General features: G+C 43.3%; 2 protein-coding genes across 3 annotated transcripts in view; both read right to left on the bottom strand.

Annotated features, from left to right (window-relative positions):
- Positions 1 to 819: 819 nt before the first annotated feature.
- LOC144010576 (potassium channel subfamily K member 2-like) lies at positions 820 to 15,946 on the bottom strand. Of its 2 annotated transcripts, XM_077510958.1 has the most exons (9): positions 15,883 to 15,946; positions 15,251 to 15,413; positions 10,481 to 10,814; positions 9,767 to 10,110; positions 9,230 to 9,347; positions 8,355 to 8,515; positions 5,363 to 5,558; positions 3,850 to 3,998; positions 820 to 2,109 (listed from the first exon to the last, which is right to left on the bottom strand). In XM_077510958.1, coding segments are annotated over exons 3-9 (1,320 nt in total). In that variant the 5' UTR covers positions 10,482 to 10,814; positions 15,251 to 15,413; positions 15,883 to 15,946; the 3' UTR covers positions 820 to 1,758. The 2 variants fall into 2 exon arrangements, with proteins under 2 accessions (XP_077367084.1, XP_077367085.1); XM_077510959.1 differs by lacking the exons at positions 15,251 to 15,413; positions 15,883 to 15,946 and having other exon boundaries at positions 10,481 to 10,857.
- Positions 10,564 to 24,630, bottom strand: part of map7b (microtubule-associated protein 7b) — a 22,085-nt gene continuing 8,018 nt past the window's right edge. The window contains exons 9-22 of the mRNA XM_077511434.1: positions 22,847 to 22,966; positions 21,963 to 22,111; positions 21,563 to 21,708; positions 21,113 to 21,324; positions 20,900 to 21,035; positions 20,113 to 20,281; positions 19,934 to 20,038; positions 19,802 to 19,852; positions 19,591 to 19,624; positions 19,091 to 19,211; positions 18,781 to 19,000; positions 17,817 to 17,982; positions 15,360 to 15,413; positions 10,564 to 10,814 (exon numbers count right to left, since the gene is read on the bottom strand). Of these exons, the coding sequence (XP_077367560.1) occupies positions 10,564 to 10,814; positions 15,360 to 15,413; positions 17,817 to 17,982; positions 18,781 to 19,000; positions 19,091 to 19,211; positions 19,591 to 19,624; positions 19,802 to 19,852; positions 19,934 to 20,038; positions 20,113 to 20,281; positions 20,900 to 21,035; positions 21,113 to 21,324; positions 21,563 to 21,708; positions 21,963 to 22,111; positions 22,847 to 22,966 (1,934 nt within the window). The remainder of the gene's footprint in view (positions 10,815 to 15,359; positions 15,414 to 17,816; positions 17,983 to 18,780; positions 19,001 to 19,090; positions 19,212 to 19,590; positions 19,625 to 19,801; positions 19,853 to 19,933; positions 20,039 to 20,112; positions 20,282 to 20,899; positions 21,036 to 21,112; positions 21,325 to 21,562; positions 21,709 to 21,962; positions 22,112 to 22,846; positions 22,967 to 24,630) is intronic.

The following is a 24,630-nucleotide window of genomic DNA, read 5'->3' as shown; positions in this document are numbered from 1 at the left end:
CCGTCTCAATACTTTTGTCCGTCTTGATATAAGACACAAAACATCTTGCGCAATGAACGCAAAAGACACTCAATACATTCTGCAGGGCGAGCATACACATACGTTTTGTTGTTCATGTTGTGAAAGTAGCGCTTGTTTGAAGGTCCTGCTAATTTGCATGAGCCCGTCTATGGAATATTAGTAATAAGTTAGCGTGAAGCTAGCCAGTGAACGTGAGCGACGAAGAGGTGCTAACAACAAAACATGTGGTCCTAAGTTGAAGCGTTGTGATGGATTTGAGAGTGTCAAAATAGGCACCAAAAATGAAGATTGTGGATTTTCATCGGGAAGATTTCAAACACAGTATGCATGTCGTATATTTGCTTTTCCAATCCCTGCTGCTGACGTTTTGCACGTATCGTGCACAGTCGTCATCGTCCTCCCACAACATGATGTCCGTGTCGTTGGCACGTAAGGCACACGTGGGCGACTTCCTCGGGGCAAACAGCCGCCTGTCACTCGTCCGGCAACGGAAACAAAACAAAATATCAGCATTCATTTTCATCTCGTGAGTGGGAACATTCAAGGCGTACGACGTGTGCGCATGTAAACAAAAGTGTAAAGCACATTCCTGACGTGTTCGTGTGTGGTTGGGCGTCGAGGATCCTCTTTTATCTGATGCAGATGTGTGGGCCTCGTTGGGCGATTTATAGTAGACGAGCACAATTCCATCTGTTGCCTTCATTCAGTCAGAAGCTTCTCTTTTCTTTCTTGTGTTCATGTCTTGCTTCTGGAGCGAGCTATGGGCTAAAGGGGGCTAAAGCTAGCTAGCTCCCAAGGTGCTCATTTACGTGCTAGAGAGATAGCTAGGGACTAAAGACGTAGCTAGCTAGCTAGCACCCAAGGTGCTCGTTTACGTGCTAAGGAGCTCGATAGGGGCTAAAGGGGGCTAAATCCGGTAGCTAGCCAGCTTCCATGGTTCCTGTTTATGTACTAGGGAGATAGCTAGGGGCTAAAGCCGGTAGCTAGCTCGCTTCCATGGTGCTCATTTACGTGCTAGGGAGATAGCTAGGGACTAAAGACGTAGCTAGCTAGCTAGCTAGCACCCATGGTGCTCGTTTATGTACTAGGAAGCTAGCTAGGGGCTAAAGGGGGCTAAAGCCAGTAGCTAGCCAGCTTCCAAGGTGCTCGTTTACGTGCTAAGGAGCTCGATAGGGGCTAAAGGGGGCTAAATCCGGTAGCTAGCTAGCTTCCATGGTTCCTGTTTATGTACTAGGGAGATAGCTAGGGGCTAAAGCCGGTAGCTAGCTCGCTTCCATGGTGCTCATTTACGTGCTAGGGAGATAGCTAGGGACTAAAGACGTAGCTAGCTAGCTAGCTAGCACCCATGGTGCTCGTTTATGTACTAGGAAGCTAGCTAGGGGCTAAAGGGGGCTAAAGCCAGTAGCTAGCCAGCTTCCAAGGTGCTCGTTTACGTGCTAGGGAGATAGCTAGGGACTAAAGGGGGCTAAATCCGGTAGCTAGCTAGCTTCCATGGTTCCCGTTTATGTACTAGGGAGATAGCTAGGGGCTAAAGCCGGTAGCTAGCTAGCTTCCATGGTGCTCGTGAACATACTAGGGAGCTTTTTTGGCCGTTTAAGTGAACTTGTACAAATTCCTACTAAACTCTGATGAGACGACGTCATGGGACGAGCGTGTCGGCACCGACGTGACAAAGGAAGCTTGCGAACGTGGCACTTCCTGCTGGAGACCAACGTTTGACGTAAACGCCGTTCCGGCTCATTTGGCGTTTTCCACTACGGCGACCTCCAGCCGCTGGGCAAAGTCCGGGCTGAGGCCGTTGAGGAAGAGGCTCCCGTTCCTGGTCAGGGCCCCCGGCGCGAGCGACAGCGTCAGGTTGGCGTAGGCGTCGCGCTCCTCGCCCAGGTTGGCCGACAGCGTCCGTTTGCCGGGCGTCATTTCCTGGCCGACGGACGCGCTGATGCCCAACTCGGAGGACAGCTTGCGCTTGATGGAGGCGGCGCGCTGGAAGCGGTCGTAGATGTCCACGCTCAGCCGCCGCCGGGTCTCCTTGAACTCGGCCGACACGTTGGCCGTCCACTCGGCGGCGTGGGCCCGGAACTCGCCCACCTGCGGACACGCCGTCAACGCTTTTTAGGCGCGCGTATATGCCAAGCTGGGAAGGCCCCCCAACTGAACATAAAAAAAAAATAAATAAATGCTAAATACAATAAATAATTACATGCTATAGATATTGTATTTTATGTTGTTTTGAGGCCTATAAATCAATATTAAAACTACAACAAAATTAAGTGTGTTTATTTTGTGTTTTCTATAATTGGGCTTGACAGACCCGTGCAAAACTAAAGCTAAAACTAAAGCGAAAGCTAAAACTAGCAAAAACTCATAAAAAACGGTGTATGTGCTTTGGCTAATATGTTTTATTGGAATAATTATGCCCAACAGACTGTGCAGTCTCGAGAATAAATTAATACAATCTAAAAAAAAAAAATGCAATAAAACAAAACAAAAAAAATGTATATTTTTAAAATGGCATGCTATATTTCAAATGATAAGCAGTTACTTCAACCAATTCCTTTTTTTGTAAATAAAACGAGTTTCTTTGAAGTGATTATTGATGGAGAATGAAAAGAATGATATTTCATCCTTGTCTTTGTTTATCATTTTTCTTTGACACAATTGTTAAATGATGATATTTTGTTCTGTGATTTGAAATATTCGAAATCAAGTTGGAAATGTGATGAAAAGTGTGACAATTTGGAGTAAGATTTTCAATTTGACTTGCCCGATGTAAAGAGTGTCAACAGAGGACGATGCAAGACGATGCAATCGTTTCAGTAACATCCCGGATGCCTAATATACACGTGAAATCTGTCCATTGTCCTGTCCACGTGAAGCCTTGTTCAAAAGTGGCATTTTTTTTTTTTTTTTTACAAGTTTGGCCTGAAAGTATTTCGTTGAATGTGTGAGTTGAACACGCCGGCTGGCTGGTTTGCGCAATATCGATGGAGGCGCTCGCTTGGCTCTCCGCGGCCTGCCTGTTTATTTATTTAGTGGCCCCCGAAGGCTTCTCGCTTCAAGCTTCTTCCCATTCAACGTGCGTCTCCCACAACGCACACAAACAGCTCGTGCGTTCCTTCTCATTCTCACTTGGCGGGAGCGACGTCGTGTCCCGATCGAGACTCGATTTGGGCAAACAAACAGTCGACGGCTTCTCGGGTGGACGCACAACAACGATTGCCAATGCGGGATCGGACCCGCGCGTCGTGGACTGTTTGTTGTAAATAAAGGATGAATTTGCTGCAGGCCATAATGTGGCTTATTGTTGCTCAACAGCACGCGGACATTTTGTTGTTGTTGTGGAAAGCAACAGCAAGGAATGCTTGGAGCCTACAAAATAGAGAACATTTGATGCCACAAATAGTATGAAAAAATTGCTTGTCAACTCAACTCGGTTCTTTTCACAACAAGCAAACAAGTTTTTGATTGACACTTTGCGTTTACTACCTCAAACGTTCTTGACTTGAAACTTCAAACAAGACAATGACGCCTTTCAAACAAGCGGCGAAAGAAAACGCCTGCTAGCTTCAATAACGCTAACATTCAATGGGAAATGTCATTGACATGCTAACCATTAGCATCGCTAGTTAAGAGTTGTTGGAGCAACACGTCCACAGACAATAATCACATTATTAGGGTTGTTTAAAAAAAAATATATATATATATATATATATATCTGCCAATAGATGTCATCTATCTACGTGTGTATAACAAACAAAGTATGACTGCCCCCCGGTGGCCAATTATGATGATATCAATTTTTTCTGCTGATATTTTTGCTCAACGTACCTCCTCTTTGGTTTTCTTGGAGATGACGCGGAACCAGTCGCCGATCATGCTGAGCACGGCGGCGAAGTAGGCCAGACCCACCAGGATCCAGAACCACACCACCGGCTTGTAGTACTTGAGGTACTCCGAGTCCGGACTCTCCGATCCTCCTGCACAAGCAGCGGCAACAAAACCTTTTGTTTTTTTTCGCAAATTCTTCTGCTTCTGTAACGTCTGAAACGTCATTCAAGAAATGAGGCGAGAGGGACACGCACTTTCCAAAAGTATCAAAAGGATATTTTCGGCAAAGGGGGCGGAGTTAATGCGAGTGCAGCGTTGTTCCTCCAATCAAATGAGTCTGCCGCCAACGGGGGAAAAGAAAAAAAAGTGTCTGCCGGCGGCTGGCGGTGCATTCAGGCGCCATCAGCGGCCGGCCAGTTGACTTCTAAAAGCGAGGCACGCTCGCACGCACGCTAATCCATAATCATTAGGAACGATTTGGCCACGCGGGCGGAAGCGCGTCTTGCTCCCCAGCCTGCAAAAACTTGTGCCATCTGCCGCTCTTTTGCTCTCTCCAAACATGCAAACGTTCACGCCGCATGTGAAAAGACAAAAAGAAAAACCATTGCAAAAATCAACTTTCCATAAACTTCAGAGGAAGAAGCAATATTACCACGTTATCAAAATTAAGTTGTCAAATTATTATTATTTATTTGTATTATTAATTATTATTTACTATTTTTATTTTTTTTTTTATTGTTCGTTTTACGTATTAATTAATTAATTTATTTATTTGATTTATTGATGTTATTTATTAATTGTATTTATTATTTGTATTATTTGTTTTATTTATGTAATATATTATTTATTTATTTATGTATTTATTTAAATATTTATTATTTAATTAACATTTTATAGTTGAAAAAAAAGTCATTTATGATGTTTTTTAAATTACATAAAATGTCACAATTTTATGGAAAAAAAATGTCATGTAATTTACATGAAATAAAATTGACATTTTATTAGAAATAAGTTGCAATGTACAATCATAAGTATTTTCTTATAATTTATGAGATAAAGCTTTTAATTGTCATTTAAAAAAAGATAGCAATTTTATGAAAAATTGTAATTTATAACCAAAAAATTTGTTCATATAATTTACAAGAAAAAAAGTTTGAATCTTACAAGGAAAAGTTGTCAATTCTTTCAAGATTTGAAAAATGACAAACAAAAAGTTTGAATTTACAACCAACCAACCCACCCCCATAAAATCTAACAAGATATTTTTTTTTAATTACAACAAAACATTTAATGAAAAGAAATAATAAATTAATAATATATGATAATATATAATAATAATCAAATAAATCAAATAGATCATAAATTAAAAGTAGTAAAAAGTAACCAAATAAATAAAAAAGTTGACCAAATATAAATGGAGCTTTTTTTTTTCTTTTTGTAGTTCTTGGTCTTTTTTTGTGCCTCAGTAAGTATAATAGAACCGTGTGTAATTCAAAAAAAAAAAAAGGCTGACCTTTTTCTCCGGCGACAAAGTCTCCGAATCCGATGGTGGTGAGCGTGATGACGACGAAGTAGATGGCCTCCAGCGCGCTCCATCCCTCGATGTGGCGGAAGATGACGGCCGGCAGCGCCACGAAGATCAGGCAGCCGAACAGGATGAACAGCAACGTGGAGATGACGCGGATCTTCGTCTGGCTCACCTTCCACTTCTGACGCCACAAAAAACAACAACAACAACAACAACAGTTGGTCTGACTTCACAATCCCTCAACCAAAAATGCGCTTTTGTCAAAATGAAGCTGGTGAAAAATCAAGTCGCTTTCTGATACATGTCAGTTTTTTGATTTTCATTTCATTTCATTTGATTTATTTTATGTTTTTGTATTTCATGTCATTTTTAAAAAAGTATTTTGATTTTTTTTTATCCCACATGCAACAACAAGGCACTCTAAAGTGACCACATGCTTACTACTGTTAATCAGAATTTCTTTTTTTTTTTTACTTTGCTCTTCTAGCTTCTGCATGCACTCATGGCCAACAACGAGGCACTCTAATGTGGCTATGCCAGCTCAACGCTCCGGTCCACACTCGTTTCCCTCCAATTGGACAACTCCAAAATGTGTTTTTGTTTTAGTCAAATCCAAACGCCACCAAAAAAAAAAAAAAAAAAAAAAAAAAAAAAAGCTGGGGGCACAGTAACTTGTTTTTCACGGACAAACCCCGCCCATGACGCCATTGTCGCTTTAAACAAGAGAATCCATTTGTAAGTGTAAAAATCATCATCCGACAGACGTTTGGCGGATTCAAGTCGCGCTCATGAGGTGCCCCGCCCCCTTCATATTACATAAGCCCGAAAAGCAGAGACAAGATGAAGACGAGCGGCGTTCGTTGACGCTAACGAGCTCCAGGCGCCGCCGCGCGTCTTCTGTTCTTACAGCGGAGCTCGTTAGAGGAGGCGTGTGGAAACGCACGCACGCTTGACGACGTGAGAGCGCGCACAAGTGGAGGTGGGCGAGGGGGGCGGGGCATCTCCTCACCATTCATCACGGGGAGAACGGCCAAGGCGATCGATGCGCGGGGGTTTTTTTTGTTTGTTTTTTTGGTTTTTCCCGGGACCGATTGATCATTTATTCATCAAGCTGCTTTCTCGACATGTCGGGGCCCTCGCCAAGAATGAAAATAGATGAAAAATTGATGCGCTGCCAAGTGCATCGGCAACAAAAAGACATTCACAAAAAAAACAAAACAATTTTATATAGGGTTTACAAGTAAGATGATTGCGTCACCAGGAGTGTGACGATATATCGATATCGCGCTAAATCGTGATACTTTGTCTCCCGATAGATTATCGATACGCCTCTACGCAAGTATCACAATATTTATCGTTAATATACAGCCACAAGAACGGCTCCATTGTTGATGACTTATTGAGCAATGACTTGGCGGGCCACTAGGGGGAGCTCCTCATTAGCGTGGCGGGGAAATGGACGCAAGTCTTCAGGAGAAGAAGACTCGGGAGCGCACTTGGATTTTTTTGCGGACGTTTCTATGACAAATGTGCATTACATCTTCAATTTGAACTTTTGAAAACAGATTTTATGTTTGGACTTTTTGAAGCACACCATTTCTGAGGAATATTAATATTGATATAATATTGAAGTCATTTTATTGATTTACTTTTGCAATGTTACACAAAAAAAAAAAAAATGGTGTCAGTGTTCCTAAAATGAAACAATGTGACGTGTTGCTCCATTTTTTTCCGGTCGCCAACTAAAAGTTCAGCGTCAGCTTGAGAAGCTTTCCGGACGTCACGCTGCTCTTATAAATATTGCAGATAATAAATGTCAATCTCATTATTTGTATGCAGTTTTGAACCGTGAACCGCAGGTCAGCCCGAATGCATTTGACGCCATCTTGTTTTTCATGGACGTAAATATCATAATGTCATTCCAAATGTAAACAAATTGGACTTTGCCAAGCAAGCAGATGGCCTTTGCAGCCATTTATGCCGTCCATTCATATTTCATGTCACACATGACTAATTTAACCCACTAAAGTGTTCTTGTGTCAAGATTTGAAAGGGAAAAAAAATGGCAAGAATTCATGCATGCCACTTTTCATTTCGTTCAGCTGGCGATAGACCAAAAAAAACAAAAAAATAAAAAAATAAACGTCTGCATGAGTTGGATTTGGTTTGCACATTTTGTGTTTGTTTGCAAAATAATAGCAAAAATGAATACTTGGAAGACTTTTTGATAGAGGCCTAGTGAAGAAATCAACCACATAAAAAAACAACAAAAAAACATTTTAATGCATTTTCTGTTCATATTTGAATAGATTTACATTTTTCTTTAACAACCAAGCACTGTGGGAAGACTTTTTTTTTTTTTTTTTTTTTTAATTTGAGCCATCAGATGAAATAATTTCACATTTAGAATTTATTTTTTATTTTTTTGCTAATTTAACCTGCTAAAGTGTTCTTGTGTCTCAAGATTTGGAAAAAAAAAATGCTAAGAATTCATGCACACCACTTTTTATTTCATTCGTCTGACAATAGACAAAAAAAATAATAAAATAATAATAATAATAATAATAATAACAAAATAATAAAAACTAAAATGCATGTGTTGCCATTTTCAAGTCGTCTTTTTTTTTTACTTTTCACATGACAAATTTATATATAAAAATATATATAAACAATAAAAATAACTATTCTAAATATAAATATTAAAAATATATATATAATAAAATATCAAATAAAACAAGAGTGAAAAAAGCCCCAATAAAGTCTGCATAAGTTGCCAGATTCAAGTCAGGCCAGCCTCTGTCTACATTTTGTATTTTGTCATTTTTTAGTAGCTGGGAGTCTGTCGGCATGGCAACCGTCAAACCTGCATCAGCGCTTCTGCAAATGCTGAACAAAAGAGACGATCTGTCGCGTCCCCAGACAAGCGAGAAGAAACATTTAAAAAAAAAAGAGAAGAAAAGATAATCTTAGGACTGACCACGATCATCTTCTCCACTCTGGCGATGGCCTTTCCGAAAAAGGTGCCCAGCTGGTCGCCCACGCCGGCCAGCAGGAATCCGAAGAGGGGGATCCCCATCAGGGCGTAGACGACACAGAAGATGCGCCCGCCTTCCGTGTGTGGGGACGTGTTGCCGAAACCTGACCAACCAAAAAGTCGCCCATATGGGAATCAATCAATCAATCAATCAATCGGGCTGATTGACAAGCGGCCATTGGTTGATGAGACGCGCCGGTCGCGCGCGTCTGCAAAACGACTCGAGGGCCACAAATAATCACTTTGGGGAGCGCTCGGCACTCGACGCAGAAAAAGTGCGTCTTGAAAAAACAAACAGGAAATTGTCTTTTGTGTCAAACTGCACTCGAGCGCTTTTTCAGAAGGAATCAGTCATGTGATTTTTTGCAAACTGGCACTTCAATCATATCAACTTTACACACTTGGATGGGCGCAAAATGGAAGGAAATTCAATACGCATCACCATCACAAATAAATACAACAACGGAAAATAAATAAATGCCAGAACGGTTGCTATCTTGGTTACCATTATATATATATATATATATATATATATATATATATATATATATATATATATTAGAGCTGTCAAACAATTTTTTAATCAGATTAATCACATCTTAGAATTTTGATTAATTACGATTAATTCATAAGACGTCTATCAACATTTTTTACCCACCAAATTTAAAGACCACCTGTTGTGTTAATTTTTTCAACATTTAATTTAATTTTTTTTTTACCCCATATTCTAAAAAATAAAATAAAAAGGTGTGGCTTTCTCATTTGGGGGCGGGGCCAATTTCATGTTGAATGCAATTTGCTCCTTGATGTTTGCTCACCGATGGTGGTGATGACGGTGCCGGCAAAGAAGAAGGAGGAGCTTAGGTCCCACAGGCTGCTCTGGTTGGACGACCTCCCCGACGGGTTGACGCCCGCTCGGATGGCCGAAACCACTTGCTGGATGGAAGACCAAAACGACGATTGTTCAACGTGTCACCAGGATCGATTGACAGATCATCGTTTGCTCACTACTGTCAGCAGTTAGCTAGCTAAGTTAGCAAAATCCATATTTTTTTTGATTTAAAGTTTTGATATTATTCAGGCTTCAGCTAAAGCGCTTCTGGTTAGCCTCGGTTAGATAACGAGCTAGCTGGTGGTTAGCGCCTCTCTTGATTTCATTTACACCACTACTGTTAGCAGTTAGCTAGCAAAAACATGTTTATTTGACTTTTTGATTTAAATGCAAAACGAAGCCAATCTCTTTGAAAAGGCAGTTTTACACTTGCCACAAGATGGCAGCAAAGCACTACATGCTATTTATTTCAACAGGGTTCAACAAGATGGCGCCAACAACGGCTGCCGGTGACCTCCCTCACCTTGACCAGGTCCTCCAGGTCGGACGAGTTGACGCAGGCGTGCGCGGCCAAGAACTCCAGCTTCTGGGCCAAGATGGCCGCCTTCTGCAAGCTCTCGTGCGGCTGCTCCAGCACACGGAAGACGGTGGCGCCGATCACCAGGTAGAGCACCACCAGGACGAAGATGGCCGACACCGTCTTCCAGCGCATGACGCTGAAGCGGACGCCGTCGCGCTCGTCGTCGTCGGCGTCCTCGCCGCCGCCGCCGCCGCGCGTCAGCACCGCCGCCGGATTGGCCGAGAACGACAGGCGGGGCTTGGCGTTGTGGGCGGCGCACTTGGGGTCCAGCAGGTCAGGTGCGGCCACTGCAGGCAGCACAGGTGACGTTAGTGGTCACTTTTAGCCGCCATTTTGAAATTCCGTCTCAGTTTCAATAGCACGCTTGTTAGTTTTTATTATGAGTTAGTCAACCTCATCCCGTTTTTATTCATTTCATTTTACAAAAAATGCACACATAATAGACAATTAAAAAAGTAATAATAGAAAAACAGTGCTATAGTAATGCCTAATAATTTGTATTATCAGATTGTTCTGTGTGCTTTTTTTTTTGTTCAATCAAATCTTAAAATTGTTAATAAATAAGTAAAATATCCTGACAGCACGTTTCAAGGCAAAAAAACACAAAACGAGAAGTGAGCTCATCTTGCGGGCCAATCATTTGCGCGACTGACTTACTTGCCGACCATCTCGCTTCTTGCTTGCCTCCTGGACGGATGTGATCTCCGACAAGCGTGCCACCTTCCTCCTCCTCGTCCTCCTCAGTGGAGTTGCGGTGGCGTGACGGACGTGGGCGCGCTCCACATGGCTCCTCCGCCGTGTCGTCTCCGGCCGAGCGTCAAACGCGGCCGGGACATGACGTTGCGCACCTGCTTAAACGCGCCGCCGCGCAAACCTGAACAATCTCCGGCGGGAAATCCATCCAGGTGATTCGCTCGCTCGACCCGCTGCCGACGCCGGCGCCTTTGCACGTCTGCCTTCGCTGATGGACCGCGCTCGCTCTGCCTGCTTGCTGAGAGAGAGAAGAAAGCGTGAGAGAGAGACAGAGAGAGAGAGAGAGAGTACGAGAAAGAGAGAGAGCAAGCGTGAGTGAGAGAGAGAGAGAGAGAGAGAGAGTAGGACAAAGAGAGAACGAGAGTGAGATTGCCCACGAGAGAGCAAGACAGAGAGAGAGCAAGAGCTCTCACACGTATTTTGTCAAACTGCTGTGAAAAGTGGGAATTGCGACGCAGCATTCAGCTTCAAAGATCATTGTGATCATTACAGTTAGTAATAGCAATAATACAATAATAACAACTCGAAGTCAAATAATGTTTTTTGTAAGTGAAAATGAAATTTGTAATCCAAAGGAGGTCATTTGATGCTTTTGTGTTGCACTCGTCCCGATGACGCAACAGGATGTTAACCTCGCGACCTCAACATTTGGGAAAGGCCGACACAAGATGGCCGCCGACCCCGAGCCAAGTGAGCCGTCTTCATGTTCACCGTGTCCAGCGTTACAATAAATTATTTGGTTTTTTTGCTCTGCTTTCACATCAGCTGCTTGACTCGCTCGTATCGATCACGTTTGCATTTCTGCAACAATATTTCAAGTGACGTTCGCAAGCGCCACCGAACCAAAAGTACTTAAATATAAATATAATATAAATAAATATAATATGATATAACTAATACATGTAATCATGAGTCTGGTCAAAGAAGGATTTCTGTCACAAATTGTACCAGAGAAAAAAGTAGGATTTGTTTTGTTTCGAGAAACAAACACACCAATATCGTGAGTTAGCTGATATTAGCAGAATATTTATGAGATTGCAAATTCCGTGTAAACATGAAAAAAAAAAAAAACACAACTAAGATTTGACGTGAATTTGCTTCATTCTGCTTTTTATGATTTGTATTATTTTTTTCTGCATTTCTGCTTGTGAAGAACGAGCAGATGATCGTTTTTTTCTTTTTGTTTTTTTACAGCTGCAGCAGTTGTGAACGCGCAATATCAATAAAGTTAAATTGAATTTCGTTTCGTGACGTCCTTTTGTTCTCAAAATGTGATGACGCGGCAAAAAAAAAAAAGAATGTGATGTGACAACTTGCTGTCTTCATGAAGCAAATATTTCATTTTTCATTTCCTTTGTCATTATTTAGTATCAGTTGATGACTCATGATGTTGAAAGAGGGAGGGGGTGTGATGACTTCCTCAACGTCAAGCGTTTACATACCAAATCTATTTTCTATAATTATGACTTTTGATTTCATCCTTTCATTCAGCAACACTGGCAACAAAAATGAGCACACCCCAAAGTGAAAATGACGCTCAATTGTTGACCCCAAAAAAATTTTTTTTGCATCTTTTTCACTTGGGGGTGTGCTCACTTTTGAGACCAGGTGATTCCCAAGGACATCGCTGAAAGAGGACATATGCAAAGTGTTCAGTTCAAAAAGCAAAAAAAAACTCTAACCCCTCCCCAGCATGATTAAAAAAGAAATAAATCAATAAATAAAACTAACACCGAAACTAAAACTAACCGAAGCATTTCTTAAATAACAACAACTACCAGAGCCACCATGAAAACCAATTAAAAGTCACAAAATGTTCAAAGCAAAACTCAAAACGAACCAAAACTGAAAAATTCCCAAACTCTAAAAAGGTGCAAGGTGAGCAATGAGCGGAAGCGTGTTCAAGATGACGCGTTGGCAGGCGAGCAGATGGGCGAGCCTCGTCAATCCAGATGTTTTGCCTAACGAGGACTGATTGTCGGAAAAAAGGATTAGCGAGCGAGCGCGCGCGAGCAAACAATGCAAAGTGCTGATAGGCCAGATTGATGTCGGCGGATGAGTCATCCCAGCGCCGTTTCTAATTGGATGACGGCGGCTCGTTAGCGGCGCTGGCCTGCAGGCCGCTTAGAGCGCCCATGTCAAAAAAACAAAAAACAAAAAAAAACGCGGCAAAAAGGGGGCGGGTCCATTTCATGGACGGTCGCGGCGCCAGCGGGAACTAGCGGGACACTTCATTAGGTACACCCATCATCATCATCATCATCATCATCACAGCCAAAAACGTTTGTTGCGTCATCATCACGATGGGAGGCGGGACAGTCAGAAGCTCTCAAATGGGGATTTGGAAAGAGATGAACATGGAAGTTCAGAAAATGATTTTGATATCGAGTCGCCGATTCAATTTCAGCATCCCCAAAAATATCAGAATATTTTTGACCCAACTTGTCCATCGCTTGAAAACTGTTAATTATTTCTTTTTGATCCCAAAAGATAACACTTTGTTGTTAATTATTTGTATGTGCACAAATCTTTAAGATTAAATTTATGATAAAAATAATAAATTGATGTGTGATGTAATTGCAAGACGGTGAGCATCATTATGAAAGTGCAGAAAATGTCAAGAGTCGGATGCAAGCAAGCGTTGATGGCAAGGTGCTGGATGCATGTGAGGTGGTGCATTGTGGGTAATGGACCTGTCAGCCGTCGTCACCGAGGTCCTTTTCATCCCTCTTAATTTTTTTTTTTTTTTTTTTTTTTTTGCAAACTGAGCGAGTGCAGTGTTCTCCCCCTTCTCCCCCTTACAGTGTCGGTGCTGGCACGTTGCCATGGTTACCGAGGCAACGTCGCCACAAAATGTAAATCCCCCGGCGGCGTACGTCCAACTCGTCGGGTGTCAAATTGACTCTTCCCTCACAATTGAGTCGCCGCTTGATTAGCAAAAAGCCTGCGATGCCATGCGTCATTGTCACAGTCGGGCGCGCGTGCGTGCGTGCGTGCGTGGCGGGAACATGACACGGCAACGGAGCGCAATGATCGCTTGCGTGATGATGCCCCGCCCCCACCCGGCAAACAAACAAAACAAAACAAAATAAGGTCGTCCTTGACAACAGTAAACATCCTCAAATGCCAAAATAATCATCTTGTCCATTTGACAATCATTGCAATGATTTGAAAATGGGACAACAATGAGGCACTCTAAGTGGTCACACCCGCACAAAGCTCTGCTCCACACAGTTGGTTGCTGTCACGTTGGACTTGAAATTAGATTTTTTTTTGTTTTTTGCTACTTGCTCTTCATTCTGCAGTCTTTCAATGATGTGCGCACACTCGTGGCCAACCACAAGGCACTCTAAGTGGCCACAGCAGCCTGAAGCTACTTGCTGGCTGATGAAGCTGATTTTTTTTTTTCCTCTTTCATTTCCACCTCCTGGTTCTTCCAGTTGCTCTGTGTGACATACGCGCACTCACAGACAACAATGAGGCGCTCTAAGGTGACCATCCAAAGGGAATTCAAAAATATTTACAATGAATAAAATCACTTCTTTTTTTTTTTTTTTTACAATAAAGATATGATTTTCAGTCGGAATGTTTTTTGGTCAGTAGATTTTTTTGGGTTTAAGATTTTTTTTTTTTTTTCTTCGAGTTGCGTGTCCTGAATTGAGGCAAATTGATGGAAGCGAGCACTTTTTCTTCACCCCGTTCAGCAATCAATCTGCCCTCGCTTGTGATGTAACTCGCTCGCTTGCCCAACAAGAAGCAGGCGGGCAGGCAGGCGGGCGGCGGAGTCCGCCACCCGCCGCGGACAAAAGCGCCTCACGACCGGCGACTGACGTCAACGGACGACGCGCCGATCAATCGGCCGCCGCCGCACGCTGCGAGTCGTGAGCAAGAAAAACTCCGGGACAGCGTTGACACAAAATCGAGTCAGCAAACGGATTCCAGGTCGGATGCGAGGAAGGAACGTCGATGAGATACGTCGGCGTTTTTGGTGCCGCTGACATTCTCGGATTGAGAGCGTTTCTATTGGTGGAGCTCGGTCACATGACTTGCCTACACAGGAAGTGCCAGTTGTTCTCGAATCAATGCCAATTTGTAGGGGCGTGACAAAAAAAAAAAAAAAAAAAAAAAAAAAAAAAAGATTCTCATATGAATGACGATTCTCATTTAGTACGTTTTTAAATGTCCCCAAAATCGATTTTATTTCAATGATTTGATACTGTCTTGCCCTTGTTTGTGTCCTGGGAACGCTGTTCATGTTGTACCCAATTTGGCCACTTAGGGGCAGTGTGGTTCCGTGTGTTCTGATACACAGTTAAGTTGAGAGTAGAAGGAAAAAGTCACGATCAAGTTATGCTGATAAAAGTTGATTTTTTTTTTTGCAGTGTAAGAGTAAAAGTAAAAGTAGCCGTGAGTAGCGTGCTAATTAGCATTAGTGAGTCAGACTGGAGTAAATTGTGACGATTCTTTGCTCATCTATACATTGAAGCACTAATCATTGTTAATCAAATCATTTCTGAATCGAAAATCGATTCTGAATCAAATCGCAGGTCCAAAAATCAGCACCGAATCAAAAGATTCCCGTCCCTACTAATTTGCGTGACATCATGTTGATTTTGACATCTTTTGATTGAGTAACTTTGCAAATATTTCAACAAATATTGTGTTAGCACCCACCTGAGTGGGGGAAGTGAGAGAGGTGGTGACCCGGGTGTGGAGGGTCCAAGAGGATTTTTGTCTTGGTTCTTCCCCAGTTTTGTATTTTGTTTTGTTTTTCCGTCTTCACTTTCCATTGCGGTGGCATTTTGTCCTTTCTTCGTGTCATCAGCATCAAAGCAGACTGCGACGGAGGAACACGAGGACACGTGATTCAATTCAACGGCTCAGAAGGAGCAAAAAGTTGCTGACATCATTTTCACATTTGATGCGATGCGTCATGATCGTCGTCAAGTTGCGTCACAGTGCCACCGTGTGGTCGCAAGGATCCTTACACCCTTGTCAGTGGAGCAGATTTGCTTACTGAATGACTTTTGTTTTTTAACTTTTGACGTCATCTTTTGGTGCTTTTTTTACTGGCTGCTGCTAGATGACGTCACATCCGTTTGACACACTTTCAAATGTCCTTATTCCGATGAATTAATATCAAAATAAATTATTTAAAATCACATTTATATAAATCATTCCATTTTCGGTATAATTATAGTTTTGTAAACATTAAATGTAGTTTCAGTTTTCGTTTTTGAAAAAGCATTTTCATTTTTATTTCATTCACAAAATTGTAGTTAGTATGATAAACGTGCATTGCTCACAGAGGGACGAGCTGTGTCGACGTCACCAATTTGGCTGTACGGAATCCTCACGGCGCTTCTTCCTGCACATCATCGCGCACCTGAGGGGGAGAAAACCAAAAAAAAAAAAAAAGTCACAGTTCTTCCTCAACTCATCCAACAAGAAGGCCAAGTGTGTCTGGCACCTTGCACAGCTTTGCGAGTTCCACATCGGCCGTAGCTTGACGTGGACCTGCCACGCCACCCACGTCACTCACCGCTCCTTTCGGCTCGTGCGAGGAGGGATCAGCTTGACTTTTCAAATGCACGTTGCGCATTCGCTCCGATTTGCCCGCCGAGGTGAGCGCCTTTCGTTTCCCGCGATTTTGCTTTCTGTGGAAACGGCGCTCGCGTTTGTTTTGAGTCTGGCGTCGGCCATCGCCGCCATCAAGGGATTGTCGGCCCAACAGGTGGCAAAGAGGTCAGTTTAAACATCCTTGCTTGTCCCTCATGCGTGTTGTCAGACCATGTCAACACCTCACCTCAAATATTAATTCCCGCTTTTCCTCAAGAAAACAAGCAACTAATGTGTTCAAAGCACTGTTGGGTTTTGCTCATAGGCATCCACAACCCAATTCATTGTCCGCTTCATGGTCATCTTAACTAAATAAATAAATGCCCCACCTCAAATAAATCGCTCCTCAACAGCAAGAATTGATGTGCTGTTGGAATGTGATCAGGTGCATAGTCGACTTATTTTTTTTTTAAACACATCACCACAAATAAATCTTGTTTTTGTCACTGGGGGGAATCACTAGCATTATACAGTATAACTGTAATCCATATTTCATTGAACAATTGCACACATTTAAATAACAAAAATGATCCTCAATTAATTACCAATTGAATAAACCAATGTCTCACCTCAAATAAGCTTTTTTTTCCCCCCACCCCCGAGAAAAATGACTGTGGATACATATAAAATCATAAATTATTGTCATTTATATTTTTATTTATCCTGAAATCAACTGCCGGGTGCATTGTCCGCTTCATTAAACACCTGACCTCAAATAGAGATTTTAAAAAGTGCGTTTGTATTAAAAAAAACAAGTTATACAACAAGCAGCAAACAGAAAAGGTAACATGTCAAAGACATTTATTTTCAAACTTGGAATAGATCTTTTTTTTTTTTTTTTACTCTGCTCATTCTTAGTAAAATAGAGTGACTTTCATATATATATTTATAGAATGGCTTTTTATGCTATGCAATGCAGTTTTCGCATTTCTTTTGAAGCTCAATTCATCTTCAACATCCACATTGGCAGTACTGCATGAGGCGCAAGTCCAAGTGCAAAGGTTACGTTTCCATTCTTGTCTTCATTTTTTTTTTTTATACGTGGTAAGGCGTCCGAAAAAACAATTAGCAGCACGTATTCCAAAATATTCAAATGAATGAGATTTACTGCAGAATTACGCAAGCTCGTCGGAAGTGGATGTTGGAGAAAAAAAAAAAAAAAAGAAAAAAAAAAGGGTTACAGCAATCAAGTTTCATACATACATCAATTAAATAAACTAAAAAAAAAATCAGTAGTAGTCCAACCCCAATAATCTCTATCATATAAACACTGAGAGCATTTTTAAATATGTTACGTGACACAAACCTCGTCCGATGTCTTTTTGCTTGTGTAACATTTGTGGAAAACAAATAAGTTGCGTTTCCGCCTTGCTGACGCTGCCTGTCAAACAAGCGAGAGAAAAAAACACAAAAAAACACACCTCAAGTTTCAAAATGAATGACTTTACAACTCATCTGGCTTTGCCGTCGTCACTGGAGTCAATCTCAAATCTTCCCCCTTCGGTGGCTGATTCCCAAGAGGGATGGGCCAAAAACAAAACAAAACAAAACAAAACAAAAGATACTGCCTGAATGAAAGCATCCTCTCCTGAGATGTTTGAAGGGCGATCTTTGGAGTTACTGTCTTTGGGGAAACGATGTTGGTGTCCCGAAAGGCGGCGCAAGAGCACGTCTACGATGCTCCAAGAGCCTCTGTTGGGTTTCCCGCAATCCTCCGCATCCGAGCGTCTTCCTTCCCGGTTGTCCGTGGCCGCGTCGTCCTGTCCAGACGCGCCATCAGGCAACGTCTAAACGTGGGGAAAATTCATTAGTGTTATTTTCTTTTTCAGAAAATGATGACATCATCGGGTGCTACAGGACCTTCCCGAAAACTACAGCTTATTGCACAAAATGTTTTGGTAAGGTGAACAGACATGAACAGTCTGTGTTCGCCTTAGGTGCTCCGAGGCCCACACCGCCCCACTGTCGTATGGTGTTCCACAAGGTTCTGTATTGGGGCCCCTACTGTTCTCGTTATATTTACTGCCCTTGGGATCCATCCTAAGAAAACATGGGATCGCTTAGTCAAAGGACGCTTTCTCATTGAGGCCTCTTTTGTCCTGTCTGGAAGAAATCAAAGCCGTGATGGCTTTCAATTTCTTGAACGTCAATGAGAAGAAAACACAAGTTCTGGTCTTTGGTCCCAGCAGCCCTTCTCATCCTGCCGACTTGGGTCATCTGGCACACGATCTAAAGCCAACAATCTCAAACTTGGGTGTCAAGATGGACAGTGACTTTAAACTGGACCGGAAAATTGCCGCAGTTGTCAAATCCAGCTTTTTTCATCTGAGGGCAGCTGGCTAAGGTAAAAAAAAAAATCACCCATCTCAGCAGCACTTAGAAATGGTAATCCATGCTTTTGTTACATCTCGGATGGATTTGCTTTGTTCTTGTTTTTGTTACATTATTCTTTACTGCACAACCGATTTCTGTTTCATGTACAGCACTTTGCATACATCAATGGCTGTTTTTAAAGCGCTTTACAAATAAAGTTGAGTTGATTTGAGGTGACTGATGGATTGTGATTGTGTTTGTGAGTAACCTGCTCCCTGTTGTGCTGTGATGTCGTCCAGTCCAGCACTGAGAGGCTTTAGGAGGCCGTTCTCCTTGAAGGCCATGACGCCGACGCTCTCGTCTCCTTTGCCCTCCTCCTCCTCCTCCTCCTCCTCCTCCTCCTCCTCCTCCTCCTCCTCCTGCTGCAGCAGCAGCAGCTCGTCGTCCTTCAACCTGGAATGTGAAGGCTCCTCCTCAAACTCGCCATTCTCCCTGGCAAACGAGCGAGAAGAAAAAAAATAAGCGGAAGAACATGTCGGAGTGGACGTTTCCGAATGGAGTGTGTTGTTTGAGGAAATGCACCTCTGCATCAGAGTGTCGTGCGTGGAAGTGCCGGCGAGCAAGTTGGGGCCCGCTTGGCAACCGTTGCCATTGCTATGCGGGGGGGCGGTCCCTTCGGATGGAGCCGGAGAGGCGCCGGCTACTGGCGAAGAGCAAACATCCAAACGTTGGTCCATGCTGTGGTTTACTTCGTATTGTCCAGGGTTTTTTGTTTTTAAGTTAAATAACACTAACGAAAAAACTCAAAATAAATTTCAAAAAACAATTTCGTCAACTTCAAGGAAATAAATGGATACTTCACCTATTTAGCCCATTCTAGCAATTAAAAGTTCATATTTTGTCTATAATTAATTTGATACTTTCATTATTTTTCATGTACAATTAGTACCTTTAAAAACACATTTTGTAACTTGCTGTCGACTGAAAGTGACCTCACAAGGGCTCAGGTAACCAATCGCAGCTCAACGTGTGAATGTCACATGACCAAACCAAGACATGGAATGTGGCTGGGTTGAAGTTACCTGGGCCGTCTGTGCTCTTGCTGGGGGTTACTTTCTACAAATGGAAAAGAACAACATCTTAATGGAGAAAATGTCGGAAAAGAAAAATCGAACAGAATAGTTCTGCCCAAAGCGTGAAACCCGAACGTAAATGTTGATTGATGAAACAAAACACTTTCAGAGTGCCAGTGACATTTTGATGACTTTTGAGCACATTTTGCCATTTGGTTACCTTGTCTGCGGCGTCCGAGCGTCGCGTCCTCTTCATGATCTCCTCCAGGCGCTTGTGACCAGAACAAAACAAAAAAAAACGACTTTTAGATGCAGGTCAGGATTCCCGTTTGAAGACGTGCATGCGAATCACCTTCTTCCTTTCCAGCCGCTCGGCCTCCTCTTTCTGGAAGTGCTTCTCCCTCTCCTGCCGCAGTCGCTCCGTCTCCTCCTTCTGCCGAGACTCTTCCTCCTCTCGCTGATGATCAACACCAGGACAGTTTTATTGCGGGATGCTTTCTTTTTCTTTTTTTTTTATTGCATTTCTCTGACCTGTTTCTGTGCTCTCTCGGCTTCCTCTCGCTCTTGCCGGAGTCGCTCCTCCTCCATCCTTCTCTCCTCCTCTTCCTTCAGCCTCCTCTCCTCCGCTTGCCGCTGGGCCTCCTCCTCTCGCCTGGCTCGCTCCTCGGCCTTGCGACGAGCCATCTCCTCCTTGGCTAACCTGAAAAGAAGCAAGGGAAAAAAAAAAGAAAAAAAAAAGGGTTCATTTTGACAAGAAATTTGAATTGAGTTTTAGTGATAGTCTTTTGATGAAAATTAATTCAAGTTTTAGTCATAAGTTAGTCATTTGGTTGTATTTTAGTCAACTAAATTGACAATTTTCCTTCAACATACTTTTCAACTTGTGGTGTATTTATTAATTGTTACAATGAAACATGACGAACGTACAAGAATATAACACAGTTATCACCTAAATAAAAAAAAAAGGTGCATAACTGAAATTAATCTTACAGCTGCAAAACCAATGTAAACATGTTTAAATAAAGTGCTGTGAACATTGAACAGTTTTTGAGTGATTCTTTTCTCCAACCCGCGTTTCATTCCTTCCGACTGGATTGTGTGAATTTTTGTCACTGTTCTCATTTTCGTTTTAGTCCTTGACGAAATTGTCAGTCAAATTTAGTTATCGTTTTCAACTCAATGAACGGCTTCTATTTTAGTTTTCTTTTCATTTTCCTCTGAAAAAAAAAACGTTCATGACGAAAATGATGAGGAAAATCTTTCACCAACGAAATTGTCACTGAAGGGAACCGTTTGGAATTTGGTCGACGTCCGGTACCTCGCCTGCTCCTCTTGCCGCCTTCGTTCCTCTTCCTCCCGTTCTCGCTGCTCGCGGACCAGCCGCCGATTCTCAGCGAGGATGCGGCTCGCCTCCTCTCGATCCGTCGTCCCGGCGGGAGTCCTCAGGGCGGGGTCTAAAAGAAACATCAACTTTAAAACACAAAAAACGCAGCTCAAGTCAAATGAACATTTCAATCCAGCAAGAACTCGCCGCTGGTTGCCGTTCTTGTGGTTTGCTCCGTCTTGTTGTGTTCCGCTGGCTGGGGAGGACCGAGGACCTGCTCGTCTTCCGCTTCGTGGGTTTTGCCGGGTTGCGCAATGTCTGGCGACACCCTGACGGGGCGCAGGTTTCCGGGGTCCTCCGCCCCGGGAGACTTGAGCGTCTTGGGGGTCGGGGGGAGTGCTGTGATCTTCTGAGGGGGCCTGTTTGCAGAAAACAAGAACAGGTTGTTGTTTGTTTTGTTTTTTGTTCAGTGGTGGACAGTCAGGGTGAGTGACACATACTCCACTGACATATAAACTCAATTCTAGTGTTGTTTCATGAAATTGGATTTACAGCAGGGGTGTCAATCATAAGGCTCGCTGGCCAGTTCAGGCCCGCAAATGGGTTTAATCCGGCCCGCGAGACGATTTTGTACTCGTACAGGCTCAGTGTTCCTACCTTCCAGGAGAGGGCGCCGTTACTTTTGTGTTCCTTTTGATAGGCGACGAGGATCTCAATTTGAGGGGTAAGGTCAGCGCAGGGCCCAACGGCACCGACAGGTTGCTCCACGACTTCCTGACAGAATCTCGGTTCTTCTGCGGAGTCTGTACGAGGCGGGTGACCAAATTGCAAATCAAACGGCAGTTACTCATATGCAATTCATCACCCACACAGTCGTTTGATCGAAAAACAAGATTCCCTTCCTTGAAAGTGGTATCATTTTACTTATTAAAAAAAAGAAAAAAAAGTCACCACAAGGGGGTGCAAATTCCCCACACCAATGCCAATGCAATGAACTGAAACAAATTCAGCTACTCTTGGAGAATATGAAGAAATACGGCGACAGAGTCCGACCCACCTGCGGCGTCCCGGTGGTCCTCCTGCGCGCGGGCGCGGACGAGGACGAGGACGTCTCCCTGCCGAGGCTGCGGTCGTGGCTGCGGCTGTGAGAGAGCGGGCGGCCCTGCAGGCTCTTGAATGACACGGAGCCCACGGGGTGGCACGACACTGAGCGAGGACACACAGGCATGGCTATGGTGATGGAGCGGGTCGGCCGGAGGGGCGCAAGGGGTACGCATGAGGGGGAAGAAATGAATAGGAATGTTTGAAGGGTGGAAGCAAAGGAGTGAGAGGAAGGGAAGAAGAAAAGTTTGAAGGAAATGAAAAGCGTTAGTAGTGACATTGATAAGAATTCAGTCAGTCTGTCACGCTTTTAGTTCAACATGCAGGAAAGAGAAACGGACACTGTGAGCTGAAAACTGACAGGAAAGTGAGGAAGGAAGGAAATAGTAGCACTCATTTTGAGCTGGGATACACAAAATATCTCACAAAGTAAATAGGTAATCCTTATGCACAGTCTAAAGTTAAACTTGATGTTCTGGGATGTATTTGAATAATATTCGGAATTATAAGGCCAAAGGGATATCGGACCTTACACTTTCCTTGGAATTCACTTTTTTTTTTTTCTTTCCCGGGAAACAAGGTGAAGTAACAGTCGAGAATGACATGGTGAACAGCTTACGTGTGCACGAGTGCCTGATACAGGCCGGCGAAGGAAGTTTCAGACAGTGTTAATGCTTTAAGTCGCAGCCAATCTGATTAGCACAGAAAAAGCGTCCGGGTCAAGAGAGCAACGCGAACGACGGGCAGCACTTGCGGCCATCGACGAGGCGCTTCCCAGTGAGCCGGTCCCGTTGTTGGCTGCTGACGGAAGTGGGCGGGGCTTTTGGGGGGGGGTCTTACCCGTTTGCTCTCCGGAGAGGCTCATGGCGCTGCGACTCCGAGCCAGGTAGGAGTGCGTGGGCTGCTGCAGGCGGTTCACCACGTTGCTCTCCCACGGCGTCAGGGGAAGGCGGCGAGGACCTGCGCGCACACACACACACACGTTTTGGTAACAACTGGCTGCTACGCACCAACTTCGTTTTTTTTTGCACCCAGCCAAAGCAGATTATCACCTGTCCAAGTTATTGCAGCGTGCTGATGACTGCTGTGCGACACATTCACCTGCGTGCGCCCGCGTGAAGTGAAGCGCAAAGCCGAAAGCAAACAAAGGAAGCCGATTCAGAAAGGAAGTAGCGCTGAGGGACAAAAAATAAAAAGCAAACCAAGTGCGCGTATGGCTGACTTGAAGGCAGAGAAGCCCGACTGCGAGGCTCATTCCGGAATAGCGCACGCAATTAGCCCGATTAGCCGCATGCGTTAAAAAAAAGAAAAAAGCGCGGACCAGCTCGCGTTCGTATTCAAGGCTGCGGATTGAAGCGTGAAGGCAAAGACAAACCCGGGCTGGAAACTGGACAAATTGGTGACAATTTTTATTTTTTTTTCCCGATGCCAGAAATGTGCGGCGTCCGGTCCGGATAAAACAAATGGCGTGGACTGTTTCCACAAAAACAAAAAGATTATCCAACAGAGGATTAGAGAAAGGGGTCAGGTGGTGGTGCGAGGCCCCTTTGATGCATACTCTACATTACATACACTATTTTCAACCATGAGATAGAAGAATTAGAACTCATTTTCCAGTATTGGATTACGCATTGTGTACAAAGAACAAAGGTGCAAATATCTCTGGCATCTTATTCTCTGAATTTTCTTTTCAACCGATAAAGTATCAAAATAAGAACATACCGCCTTGAATGCTGTTATCCTGATCACGTGATCGTGATGAGGTTTCCCGTGCACAAGCAGAAGCCACCTTCGCTCATTTCAGTGGGAGTTTGCTGACGAAATGGGCAAGAAAAAGATCCCAAATACTGCGCCAATTCTGATCAGTCAAATCTTTAGCACGCCAAGTTTCATGTCATTCCGTGTGGGGGTGGCCGCTCCTAATGTGGGCTAAAGCGTGCTGAGCACACGACACGTAACTTAGCCTAGCCGAGTAAAAGTCAGCCGGCGGCTGGATCTGCCAGTTTCATCCAGCTTTCGGTTAAAAACAAATCTTTAGTGAGTCCTTCGTGGCTGTACTGCTTTTGAACAAGCGCTTCTTTGCTGTAAGGCGTAATTCCACCTTTTATGTGGGACGCGTTAATTCCTCGTGGGTTCTTTGTTGTCGCTGGCAGCCACGTCATTCAATGTGTATTTTACGCATGCGATACGTCACGATGATCACGTGACTGTCAAAATAGCCGATACAGTACTTAATGCAAAAAATATTGATAAAAAGTGCTATAAAATCATAATCGCTCAACATAAATTCACAATTTCTTTTCAGGGAAGAGTTGAAATTAACCATTTTGCAGAATAGCTGGTTAGTTTTTCATAAGTCTTGTATCGCTTTAACGTTTGAAAACATTGACTCCACGAAGTTTCCAATTGAATTTAGCAGTTTCTCAGCCAAACTGTCAACGGGGAACGGAAATTTTGGGTGCAAGTCAGAGCTCTAATTTGATGAATGTAAGTTGCAAGACCAGCCAAATTATGACAAAAAGTGCGGCTTGCAGTCGAAAAAATCCGATATGTTGCACTTTGGAGTTCAATTACAGGATTATTCTTCTCAATTTCTTTCAATAGGTGAAATGTCAACAGTTTCC

The sequence above is a fragment of the Festucalex cinctus genome, chromosome 21 (genome assembly GCF_051991245.1).
Source record: "Festucalex cinctus isolate MCC-2025b chromosome 21, RoL_Fcin_1.0, whole genome shotgun sequence".
NCBI lineage: Eukaryota > Metazoa > Chordata > Actinopteri > Syngnathiformes > Syngnathidae > Festucalex > Festucalex cinctus.
Note: the sequence above shows the minus strand (reverse complement) of the source record. Positions and strands in the feature narration are given on the sequence as shown.